We start from the raw sequence: 13,119 nt of genomic DNA, 5'->3' as shown, positions 1-13,119 counted from the left end.
CCTTTCGAAAATATAGGCACTTTTTAAAATTCTGAGGAGGGAGATGAGCACTGTAGAAAACTGTTTGAGCTAAAAACAGCTGGGCAATTTTGCAAACTGAGTCCTGGGAATCCATCTTTGACCCCTCTGTGTTCAGGAAGACTGAACAGCAATGTGAGTAAGAACCCACTGCACAGTTCTCTGTACTTTGTGTGAAATACCTCAAATTCTGTGGGTCCTGGAGCCCAAACTGAGGATTCTGCACAGCAATTGGCTGGGAACAATTTGAAGAAAAGGCATGGATCACCGGCTGCCTTTGACAGTTGTTTTTCCTACTGAATATGGTATTTTGTCACTTACCATCCATGCTGCATTGCATAGCAGATTGTTGTTTACTTTTCTATTCTGCTTTTAGAATTTTTTGCAACCAGTAAATGACTTATCAAGAAAATATGTTTATGTAGAAAATGAAGTGTCAAATTATCCACTGTTTCGATTACTTGGGTGGTTGCTATTTTTTTCCCATAATTGACTCCTCTGAAAAGCCTTTCTTCTCAGAGAGGTCGTTGTGTTGTCAATTGTGCCAAATTGTATGAGATTATGTGCTACAGTTTTGTGACAGAAACTGATACTCATTAGGAAGTTGTGATCACCGTAATAAAAAGTAATGAAAAGGAGATGCACAGTTGTCTTTTCAAAACATGACAAGCATTCTTCTCTTTCCTGTTCTTTCAGTGTCTGCCAATCTGCAGCTCCTTTAAATTACCACTTGTGCATAGTGATTTCTTTATGACTAACCTTGTGAGACTGTACATTCAACAGGAGACCTTCCTAATGGGTCCACTGCTTAGGGAAGGCTCTTGGCATCTGGCTTGTCTTGGCAGAGGGGAAGGGAAAACTGGAAAAAAGATCCATAGAGGTTGCCTTGCGTTGTTTTCCTCTGTTGGTCAGTCACAGCTCTGAGCACTTCTGCAGTGGTTTACCAGTGAGGGAGGTGGTTGGCTGCACACACCAACATTGTGACATTGCAATGACCATTGTCTCCCTGCTACACTTCACAGACTTACATAAACGTTAATACCTTGACCTCAAAGCAAACAACAAAAGCTGAGGTCAGCAGGTTAAGGATGGCAGTCCCACATGAAGGCACAGCTCAGGCTTCTCTGGCAAAGTGCACACAAAAGTAATCAGGGTTCTCATCTGCTTGCTCTCTCTCCTGATTTAGCTCAGTTAACCAGCTGAGGCAGTAAGTTAATTTTTCTTTGGTCATTGGTATTCAGGAAGCACTTTGGAGCTTTGACTAAGATCAGGGCTCCCTTATTTTAGTCATTGTGTGCATATGTACTAAGAACTTAAATCTCTTTTATTGAGCCAGTGTATTTTGTCTTGCATTGTTGCAAGCTTAGTGGACATCGTCAGTCACTCTTTAAGCCTCAGTAACCTTCCTGTGTGCCTTACCTCAGAGACACACACCCTTCCCTGCTGAGATAACTGTATTAAAGCCAAGAGGACACAAAAGCGTAGCAAGGAGAAGCAGCTCACTAGCAAGACTGCTGTGGGCCCTATGTTTGTGAGTGACAGATTTAAATCCATGCTTAACTCAGTCTAGACTTGCAAGGCTGGACAGATAACACAGCACTGTGAACACTGATTACCTGGGAGGGGTCTTTTGGAAGAGAAGCTACTCCCCACTCTTTATGTCCATGAATGATCCCCATGGCTTCTTTCACAGAGTAGAGCAGTTCCTCTCAGTGTTGAGACACATCAGCTGCCTCACTGCCAGCCCTGAATGTGCTGGTTGGCTGCTGTCTGCTCCTTAGAGATGGTTACATTTCATCAGCACCCTACAAAACACAGTTGCTAAAATACCTTTCCTGAAAAGAAATGCTGAATTGCTCCAGTTGCTGTAGCATTTCAGCTCTGGGAGTGTTCTCCCCAAGCCTGCTCTGAGTTAGTTGAAAATTATAGTCAGAACCAAGCAGTTAGAAAGTTTTTGAAAATGGAGGTACTCCTGACACCTTGTCTCACTGCTGTTATTGACAGAAATCATGCAGTATTGAGCCACGACCCATTTCAGCTGTAAATACTGAACTGGATTAAGTAGACTTTTCTCTCACTGGAATCCCTTCCTATGCATTAATGAACTACAATTTGAAATGGCAGGGATAATAAGCACCACCTTAATCATCCCTTGCTTTCCTTCTTCTGTTTGTTGAGAATCAGTTGCATGAAGGTCAGCAGTAAAGGAATGTTGTGGACAGAGGGTTTATCCTTGTCAACGAGGCTGTTGGGATTCACACTGGTTTGTACCATCTTTGACCACTGGTGTTCTGTGGGTAAGGGGAAAGGACAGCAGTAATTTTTTTCTATTTCCTAGATGATTTTCTAGGGTTCAATATTACATTTAGTCCCTCACAGTCTTTGTTATTTCAGGTCTCTCACTGTCCTTTTTAGAGGTGGAGAAGGTGGCCTCCTCATTTATGGGGGTCATCTTGAAATGCAGAGAGAGTGGCTAATTCCTTGGTCATGGAGAGAGTTCAGTCCCCTTCCCTGCCATGCCTGTGCAGCACCCCAGTGACAGCTGAGAAAATAAGCCAGATGTGTGCTCTAGACAAAATTCCAGCTTGCTTTCTCCAGGAATTTGAGGTCCACCCAAGATATCCTTATCCAAAAGACACAAAGTTCTTTGTTAACTTTACACCAAATAGACTTCAGTCTTGAAGGGTGAGCAGGAGCTTTACAAGATAAAGTGGAATTCTTCTGCCTCATTTAGGACAAACTGCAGTTTTATCTAGTTTTTGAAAGAATATCTTCTGGGCTTGTCTTAAACTTAAGTGGTTTAATTATCATTTATCCCATTGAATGAAGATATTTAATAAAGAATTCCTAAGTGTTCCAAATACCTTCTATTTATATAGAAGGAAAGGTCTTCTTTTGAAACCATGTTGTGATGACTTCTCAACTGAGATGTAGAGCAGGGGTATTACAGGCCATGAAGCAGCTATGCAGTCTACAGGTCTTGTGATGGACATCAGCATCAAGGACAGGATGAAACGAATAATGTAATTTATTTCATTGTTTGAAGATTAAGTAGATGCAAAAAATCAGTTTAACTGAAGGTACATGAAGGGTTGAAGGTCCTCTGCTTGGGCCGTAGCTTTACGCAGGTGTACTGAGTGGTGGTCAGCGCAAATAAATGTTTAGCACACTGGGAGAAAGGGGTTGGGGAGTGGGAGAGAAAGATATATCTGTACTCTGTTATTCCCAAGCTGTTTTATTTGACTTGAAAGGAAAATGCACTGTTTCCATTTTGCCACGAGAAGGGTATTTGGAATGATTTTACTTACTTTATGCTGGTGTAAACAATTAGAACTTTCTATGCCTGCCTAAAGTGAGGACCCAGCCCTTAGTTTGATTCTAGCTTCTTTTTCCTGACATCATGCAAACTCAGAAATACATTTCCTCCTCTCCTTTGTAGGGACTCAAAGTGTTATTTTCAAAAGACCAATTCAGAGTGATTGCACACCAGACCAGATGCTGAATGGGACCTCAAACCTGACACTAATCTGCCTCATTCACTTTGAAAAAGCAAATTCTTTGTGACTTGTCCTTTAAAAGTCAGGGCTGAAGTCATCCTCTTTCCCTGCGTGCAGTACTTGAGCTCTGTGGATTGAAGAAAGAAGGGCATAAGAGGAGGATATTGCCAACAAAAATAAAATAGAGCTTTGGCTTTTTACAGCAAATTGTCTGGGAAGAGGGTCTCTTCAGTGAGAGTAAAGCTTGTCCATGGCATGGTGATTAAAGTGCACTAAAAGACATACAAGAACTATTCAGGCTTCTCTCAGCAAAGATCCATTTCCTTCAGTCTTTTCTTTGGTGTAATCTAAGTCTTGGTGCTCTTTCTGTGAAGAGATGCTGTCCTTCCCTTCCTTCTGTCCATTCATTCCTATCTGTGCTTTGCAAGAAAGGAATATAATTCACGTAGGTAGGTAGCGCAATATTCTCATTCTTTCTTCTCCCCACCTTTGTTAGGAGATAGTCATCAATTCACTGAGATGCTTTTCACATCAAAATTCACTATAAAGACCAGTATAATCTGTGGGAACAGAGTTATTTCTTGGTAAATTTTGCTGAACCAGCATCAGTGATATGTACCATTGCAACTAGACTGGATAACGTTTCTGCCACATGAGTATAAAATAACTTTTTCCCTCATGTATGACTGACTTATGAAGAGCACTGTGATTACAGATACTAGTTTGACCTTCAGGACGGCCTTCAAGCCTGGCATTCTCCTGTGACTACTTAATTATTCTTAAAAATGGGTTAAACAAACTTCTTTAAGAAATTATTTTAGATGTAGGTAATATACCTGCAGGCAAAAGGAACGGATTAGGTGAACTACTAAGATTTCTTTAGCTCTACTTTTTATGATTTATTGAACACGTTAACAGAGCTCTGGAAATATTTTGGCATATTTTCCACCTGCTGACCTGGAAGGAATCACACCTGTAAGAAATGTCACCTCGGAAAATCAGTGTAGGAAATTTGTCCCTAAACCACTGGGTAATTTGAATTAATTCCTTCTCCTGAGTTTGATCAGGAATTGAGGAGTTCTCATTCGGTATGCCTGTTGAGACTGGAAGGGGGTTTGATGACATGGGGACGTGTGTGATATACTCATGGCAAATATATATATTTTTGTTTAATGCATAGGAAACAACGTTATGAGGACCATCCATGGGGTAGGAGAGATGATGACCCAGATGGTGCTGAGCAGAGGGTCTGTGTTTCCCATCAGCACCCCTGATATACAGCCAAGCATTCACCCAAGCAAGCAAGCCAGCCCTGCAGACAGTGAAGATGTGATAGTAATGGACACCAAACTGAAAATCATTGAGATTTTGCAGGTAACAATGATTGGTGAAATGTTGCATAGCAAACATTTCACAGGACTTGACTTATTCACATAATGGCAAATTCTTGCTATTCACTGGGCTGTTCACTGTAAAAGTAACTCTTTGATATGAGGAAGAATACTCCTCTGTGTGAACAGCACACATTTGCTTTGTGTATCAAATCCCAACTGCCTTGGGCAGTTCCTTGCTTGTGCCCTGAAGGAATGTTTCAGTGTTTTCTATAAATTCTGTGGATCTGTTGGTACCATTTTCACCTTTGAAGGAGCCCATTGGTTCTGACTTCTCATAGGTGATTTAGATTACTTTATTACTTGTCATCTGAAAGGCTCTCACTTGTTAGAGTATCCTCAGTACTGCCTTCTTTGGTTCCTTTAGTTTAAAACTTATGGTGAAGGACAGTGTTATGAAGTAATCACCTAAATAATACCAGTCTTCTCTTTTGCTTCTCATTTTCATTTGCTTCTATGACTGAATTTTTCTCCTTACTGTCTTGCTCTACTGATTGATGCCCGGGAGGATGATTCCAGGACCTTGTCCTATGCATTCCCTGAGAGAATCACATTTTGTCTCATCCTTTCTTTTTCCACAGCACATTCAGTGCAAGAGCACCTAGGATTGGAGAGTGTTTAATCCTAATTTGTTACTTAACTTGTGGTTTGTTGGTTATGGATTTTAGTCACATGGTCAAATTACTGCGCATTAGCAAGTTTTCATATGCTGGGTAAATCACAGTAAATGTGCATATATATGACCCTAGTTCACAAGAAATACAAAATAATTCGATTTCCTTTAATATGCAATGAAGGAGGATTAATTTAAATCATGTTACCATTCATTATTACTCTTAAAGAATATTTTAGATTTATTGTATTATTGTACATAGCTAGTACAATGATGATTAAAGCAATTCTATTCTAAGAAATATTTCAGTTTATAATAATTTAATTCCCAATCTATCCTTCTATTGCTTTAAGCAAAGGCTTTTTTACTTATGAGTTTCCATTCTACCCTCAACCAGAATTATACAGATGGCCCGAGAGACTTAGTTGACTATGTGTGGACTTGGAAAATTCTTAGTTTTAAAAATCTTACTTGTACAATTACAGGGTAACTTAATCATGGAAAATAAACAAATCCTATTGCAGTGGGTCTGGGAAGTATGTTTGACTTTAGTTATAAACCAAAGAAACAGGTTGCCACCATTTGTCACCTTTCAGATGACCTGTCGCCTCAGCCTTGGTAAAGAAACATGTGCTTTCATCTCCACTATAAATTATAAAATGCGTTAAATGCTCTTAAAGCTGTTTGATTGTGTGCTTGCATTTCCTGTGGGCAGGGAGCATCCCTGTGGGATACACTGAAGTCAGTTGATGGGCAGTCAGTTCTCCAAGTGACTTAAATCAGTATTAGTGTTTCCAGCCTGGCTATTTGCCTCACTTTTACCATGTAAAAGTAGCACTTCCAGCTCTGAATTAGGATTTTTCCTGTATGACTTTCCATTTCCACAGCTGAGCAACAGAAGGGCAGCTGTCAGGCAACTGTGAGGATGACCCTTGAGCCTGTCTTTGCTCTCTGCCCCACTTCTTGTCTTCATGGGGCATTGGAAGTGCAGCTGAAATGTGAAATAACTGGTGTCAACAGGGATTGACAGAAGAAAAGTCTTTTTTAAAACTTTTTTTTTTTCCCCGTGTAGTTTATTCTCAGTGTCAGACTGGACTATAGAATATCCTACATGCTGTCTATCTATAAGAGAGAGTTTGGGGAAAACAATGAAAACGCTGATTGCTCCACAACATCCCCACCTGACACACCAGGGACTGCCTCAGGTAAATGTTGCTGTTGTGTTACAGTATAAAATAATTCCATGTAGAATTAGACTGCAAAAAATGAGTTTAATGACACCAGAAAGACGCATGCTGCTTGAAGTGGAAAAGCTTGTGGAAAAAAGAAAATTTTAAGGAATTCCATGAAAATAAGATTTTTGCTGGCCTCTCCTCTTCTAACAGAAATGTCATTCCTTTTTCCCATTGTGACATTTTGTTCTCTTATTTGTGCTCTTCCCAAAACGCTGCAGAGTTACAAATGGAGTGGAGGGTAGATCGGGAAGAATGGTTGGGGTTGGAGGAGGACAGATTTAAGTGAGGTGAATGTGGTACAGGAATGCAAGTGACTTTTCAGGGAGCCTTCCCATGCTCATGGAAGTGCTGAAAAGGTCTGTGTGAACACCTGGAAGTAGGGGAGAATTGTTCTAATTGGAGGTGGGCACACATATAACACTGGGTAGTAAGTTATATTAAAGGTATTCTAAAGGAAAATGTCAGTGTGGTAAATGATTTGGTTTATGATAAATATTCTAAAATTCATGTATGTACTTTAGAGGGGTTGGCTTATCTAATAAAAAAGGTATAAGTGGCTCACTGCTGGCGGTTAGTACAGCTCTTAGCACCGTGTGGCTGTGGTTCATCTCTACAATTTGACCCTTCCTCAGTAACAGTAAACCAAAATTTAACTCTGCCCCATGTCCTGTTTCTTCCCTGCTACTCTTGCAGACAGCGAATTTTGCCTAGTTGAGGAACGACTAGTTAGACCTTTACTTCATACCATCTGCTTTAAAGAGGAATAGAGTTCCATTTGGAACAGATTAAACAGTGATCACTGGCTTTTTTTTCTTTTAATATTTATTTTGATTTTTTTCCCCCCAGCAATCGTTCCTGACATAGATGAAATTGCAGCTCAAGCTGAAACCATGTTTGCTGGCAGGTACATTCTCTGAAGCTCTACCTCTGTGTGTATATATCTGTTTTTTCGTGTTGGTATTTCTCATGGACAGCCTCTCTTTATTCTGTGCCTGTTTTCACACCCCTTTCTCTCCCTTTGGCTGTTTGTTATTGTATAACCTGTACATAGACAGAAAAGACCTGGATTTCAAACAAGAAAACAGCTCAGTTGGTCTGGATGGCTGTGGGATTGGAAGTGACCATCCTCTTAGTTGTAAGAGAGTTGGTAGAAAGTTTTTTGCCATGTTCCAAAAGGCTGCTGGGAAATGATGTACAGGAGTATGGGCTAAAACACAGTAATTATTTATCTTATAGTGCCTCACCCAGGTGCTCCTAAAGAAAACCTTTTTTTTCCTAGTATACCTTCTGACTATAGCCCCAAATTTCTTGATCAGTAGGTTACTGCTGACCCTCAGTTTTTCTCCTAGACGTGTAGTAATTGCACTTTCTGTTTGAACCTATTTAAAAAATTATGTCAACAATAATCTCTTTCCAATGGCTCCTCAAATTAGGAGTGGACCACTTCCCTCTGGACCACCAGAGGCCTGTACATCCCAAGTTATGCTTGCAGAGTTTGGGAAGAGATTTCAGCTACACTGTGAACAGGGAAAAAAAAAAAGCATGGAAAACACTCACACTGGAGAGTTATTACCATTATCACTATATTGGTTTAATTTTATGAGTATAATTATACCAGTAAAAATTAATTCCATTTAGACAAGGCCATAGACTTTAAAGTTTTTCTTGGAGCTAGGGAGAAGGATCTGCAATGTCGGCACTGTGATCTTACCTCTCTCAGTCTCTTATGCCTTCTCAGTCTTTACCAGCAGAAGCAATGCCTTCAAGTCCTCTCCCTGAACTCCCATAATGTAAAACAACACACAGCCTTTGGCATCTGCATCTTTAAAATGAACAGAGAGACCGAATGGTTTCTTGGAAACATTACTTCTGCTTTGATATGTTAAGTGTTAATCTGCTTTCTGCCGTTTCACTTTATGAATATGATTCCAGAAATATGATGCTTTTGGCAATTCTTGCTATTTTTGATCTTATTTTTTCTTAAATGAAATTTTAATAGCAGCTGAAAAAGGAAGGAGTGAAAAGAAAAGGGTCAAATTAATCTCTTGTGAAATGCAGTTTACTTCATTTAATTTGGATTGGGGATGAGCTTGGCACAACTTACCCAAAACATAAATTAATGTTTTTGCAATATGGATTTTAATCACAATATTTGACACATTTCACATATACTTCCTTGCATTCCATAGTGTCCATTCTGCTACAAGATTGCTGCAACAGCACATAACTGCAGGATTCAAGTCCTTATAAAATATGTTAAAGTGATATTTATAATTTCCTTCCTGCAGCTGATTTCATTTGATTTTAAGAGCTCTGTCAAATGACGGTTGCGTATGCAGGGATATTTATGTATAAGGCTTTAATTTTTTCTGATTTATTTTACTTTATTGGGTGCTTTCCTCCCTCATTTTTCTTGCAGAAAAGAGAAGAATGCAGTTCAGCTGGATGATGAAGGGGGCAGAACTTTCTTGCGGGTCCTCATTCACCTCATCATGCATGACTACCCTCCATTGCTCTCAGGTGCTCTGCACCTCCTATTTAAGCACTTCAGCCAGAGAGCAGAAGTTCTGCAAGCATTTAAACAGGTATGGATGGGCACGGTGTTATTCCAGGAAACTGGAATGCAGGGAGACTTTCCAAAGCTTTGCCACCTAAACTGCTGGTTGTTGCAAGATGGTGTAGTTTCCTTAGAGGTCCAGTATCAGCAGACTTCTTTGACTATATATGTGCTGGTGTATATTAGAGTTGTGCACCCAGAAATAGTTCTTTCTGTGCACCCAGAAATGGTTATTTCTGGCATTGCATCCACTAGGGAAAATGTGGGTCCATGGTGAGCATCTCACAGGATGTAGTGATCCCTCAGGGACAGAGTCAGTGCCTTGTGTGTGGCAAGCAGGGCACAGGTGTTGGCAGTAAGACTTTCCCATCCTCAGGGCTGCTTAGGCTGGGGATAAAGCTCTTTTGTTATCCATGTGGTGTTTCTAGCTTTAATTCAGGTGTCTTTGCACCGTGCTCTGCCATCTGATAGAGGTATGCCCAAATAACAGGAAGGCAGTAATAGAGCCGAGCCTGTTCCCAGCTTTTATTCTTCCCGTTTGATAACGGTGCATGTGCAGGCTCCATGTGTCAGGGGATTAGGATGGGCAGATCTGATGTCATGGGGCTGGGTGACAGAGACATCTCTGTTATGTAACCCTTCAGAACATATGTTGATAAGACCATCTGATGCTTATTTCAGGAGCTTGATAGCCTGTTGTCTCATCGTTATGTAAGATGTTCCTCTTGTTTAAAAGTAGATGAATGATACAGACCTGAAAAGCTTTTGTTGAATGTTTTTGTTGTGCAGCATAATGGCCTCCCACCCAATATTTAAAGTTAGGCCTTGCTAGTTAGTGGCAAGGTAAGCAAGGACTGAGTTGCTTAACATGTTTTTGTAAAGGAAAAGGCTAATTGAGAAATAAACAAAAAAACCTTGCAGTGAACATGTCTGCAGATGAGCAGCATTCATAAATTCTGTAAAATAATAAGGTTTTGCCAAGCCAAGAGAGATGATGATGAAAACTTTGTTACACAATAGTGAATATCCGCCTGCATGTAATGCTGTGGGTTTTTTAAAAAAAATACCTATCAGTGTTCTTGTTTACCATGTGACCTTAATCTTTTACATAAGTACAATTTCTTAATAGTGATTATTGATTTACTGTAAAGATTCTCGTTAGTTTTTTTTTAATATTATCTTCATTAATAATCTTGGTGCAACAGAGAGTGTTCCAAAGAAAGAAAATGTGTAGGTCATGCTAAATCGAGAGCTGCAAATAACTCACAAAACCTAGATAACTTGAGCAGTACAAAAATAAAAGGTAAAAATGAGATTAATCTTAGAGGCAACCACTCAGATAGTGAGAAATCACATGAACCTGGAAGTCAGTTTGTCAGCTGTATTGAAATAAGTCTTTCTACTCTGACCTAACAGGTTTTTTTTCAATATTTGATCATGGTGATGTAGGTGATCATTTAAGTTGCTGGCCATTCTAACTTTTCTTTGGATGCCCTGATTCCTTGTCCAGTCATCCTTTTTTGGTCTTTTTCTTCTGAAGTACTGTGCTGCAGGATTAGCTATTTCTAATAGTAGATGCTTTAATAGCATGTAACTGTTGTTTTAATGCTGTGAGGATCATAATCAGTGCCTCAGAGCTTGCTCTGAGCTTGTAAACTGCTTATGCTGAAAATGTTTTGCAGTGTATTAAAGAAGGTGAGAGAATGTTGTGAATGTTATAACTATCCTGTTTTGGGCAACTCCAGTCTCTGGCTCTGCTGAAGGTTTTGGGTGAATGGGGGCCAAAAGCCCGTGTGTGCCATGTTTCTATTTCATAGAGGAGGTTGCATAAAGTACCTGAAAAGAGAGGCTTAGAAAGGGAACTGTTGAGCAAATTACTGTGCTGGTTTAAAGGTAAACCAGCAGGGGAAATGAACTCAACTCAAAAGAGAGATTGTAAGTCAGAATAACAATTTAATAAAATAATACAATAAGTACGATTTTACAGACAAACAATTGGTTTTAACCCACAAAACCCAAATATATAACCCAGCACCCTGGGGCATGAACAGAGTGGTGTTCTTTGGGCCCCCTGAGTCCAAAGGAAAAGGAGGGGAAAAAACCTGTTGGTGAGAGTGCTGTTGCAGTCTGGTCAAGAGTGGTGGTTGCAGTCTGGTCAAGAGTGGTGGTTGCAGTCTGGTTGAAAAGTGGTGGTTGCCGTCCAGTCGAGAGTGGTGGTCTGCAGTCTGGTTGAGAGCGGTGATCTGCAGTCTTCCTCTGGATCCCACGAGTGGTTAAAAAGGTCCCAAGACTCCAAGATTATATATCCTCCAGTTCAGGCAGGAATGCTCAGCACCTCCCTCAGGGTGGGGGGTTCCTCAATGGGTGTGAGAACAAGAGCAACTCCTATCTCGCAGGCCTCTTAGCACCTAGTTTATAGCCTGAGGAGTCAGGCTCTATGTGCAGATGGTGTAAATGGTTCATTGATAACAGTTTCTGGGAAATGGCATGGAAGGCTATAGAATACACAGTTTTGGGTTACACCCATCCAGTGATGAACTGGTCTCAGCTGTCCTAACTAGGACAATTACCCAGGCATAAATGCTGGTGCTGCTGCTGTAATAGCTTTCCAATTTTCTCTATTTCCAGGTTCAGTTGCTGGTGTCCAATCAAGATGTGGATAACTACAAGCAAATCAAGGCTGATCTTGATCAGCTCCGCCTGACTGTGGAAAAATCAGAATTGTGGGTTGAGAAGAGCAGCAATTATGAGAGTGGAGAGGTGGGCGACAATCAGACCAAAGGGGGAGAGGAGCCACTGGAGGTGAGTTTAAAGCCTTTGCTGTCAGAGTTGTTTCAATATTGATGGATAGTTGCATGAACAGCTGCAAAACTGTGGTCTGGTTAACCAAAGTAGCAAAGTGAGAATGTGCAGAATTCTGGCTGAGCTTTAGGAATAGGCAGAAAAGGAAATAAAACCTCTTTTATCAGTGTGTTCAGTATTTTTTCCTGCTGCTTTCAGTAACTGTGTTCTTATGTCCCAGAGCTGCCTTCCTTGCTGGATAAGGGAGCAAACTACAATGTGTGGCAACACTCCGTAGCCAGGGAAGCAATTTAGGAATCACATGTTGGCAGATGGGTTGGTTTGCTGGAAGAAAGAAGGAGGAGAGTGTCCTGCACCTAAGGGAGATGAGAACAGTCATGTTTTCAAACATCACAAGTAATTCCACTCTTCACCAGACATAAGACTTGACCTAAGAATGTTGAGATTTTGTGGGTGAAGTAATGTTTTGGTTTCTTTAGCCCTTGTTATACCACACTCTCAGGATATACTGTGATTTGAGAGACTGTAGAACTTGATCTGGGACCATGAAGACCTGATTTTTTTTCTTAAAATTTCCTTGTTGTTTTTTTTTTAATTTTGTTTTTCAGTGAAAACTGAGGTCATAATGTAATCACTTACTCATGTAAGAGTAATACTTAACTCCAGTGTGAATCTTTAAGAAAACACAGAGTGTTGCAGGACTTGCTGTAATTGAGGTTTGTGGCATAACAGTAGATAGAGCAGGCTTTCCCACCAATATTTATTCCCGCTTTTCCGTTTTCATCAGAGGAAGTGGGGAGAGATGAACAACTGTGATTTCTGGCAGAGCACTTTCCTTTTTCTCTTCCATGGTAGAATCTTCTCTGGTGTCAAGAAAAATAGATAAGGAAGACACTAGGGGAAGCTTAGTAGGAAGCCAAGTGGAGATTATGCAGCATTGTGGAGGCCACACGTTGAGGAAAAGGTGGAGCCACTAAGAAGAGATGTTTGTAGATATCTGTGACTA

General features: G+C 40.4%; 1 protein-coding gene across 3 annotated transcripts in view; it reads left to right on the top strand.

Annotated features, from left to right (window-relative positions):
- ITPR2 (inositol 1,4,5-trisphosphate receptor type 2) overlaps nt 1–13,119 on the top strand; it is a 241,673-nt gene that overhangs the window by 79,372 nt on the left and 149,182 nt on the right. For all 3 annotated transcript variants that reach the window (XM_051772364.1, XM_051772363.1, XM_051772362.1), the window contains 5 exons: nt 4,696–4,889; nt 6,592–6,724; nt 7,601–7,658; nt 9,174–9,339; nt 11,940–12,113. In XM_051772364.1, the coding sequence (XP_051628324.1) occupies nt 4,696–4,889; nt 6,592–6,724; nt 7,601–7,658; nt 9,174–9,339; nt 11,940–12,113 (725 nt within the window). The remainder of the gene's footprint in view (nt 1–4,695; nt 4,890–6,591; nt 6,725–7,600; nt 7,659–9,173; nt 9,340–11,939; nt 12,114–13,119) is intronic.

This window comes from Manacus candei, unplaced genomic scaffold, assembly GCF_025592945.1.
Source record: "Manacus candei isolate 608988 ecotype Guabito, Panama unplaced genomic scaffold, ASM2559294v1 h1tg000153l, whole genome shotgun sequence".
Lineage (NCBI taxonomy): Eukaryota > Metazoa > Chordata > Aves > Passeriformes > Pipridae > Manacus > Manacus candei.
This window is presented reverse-complemented; position numbering and strand designations above follow the sequence as displayed.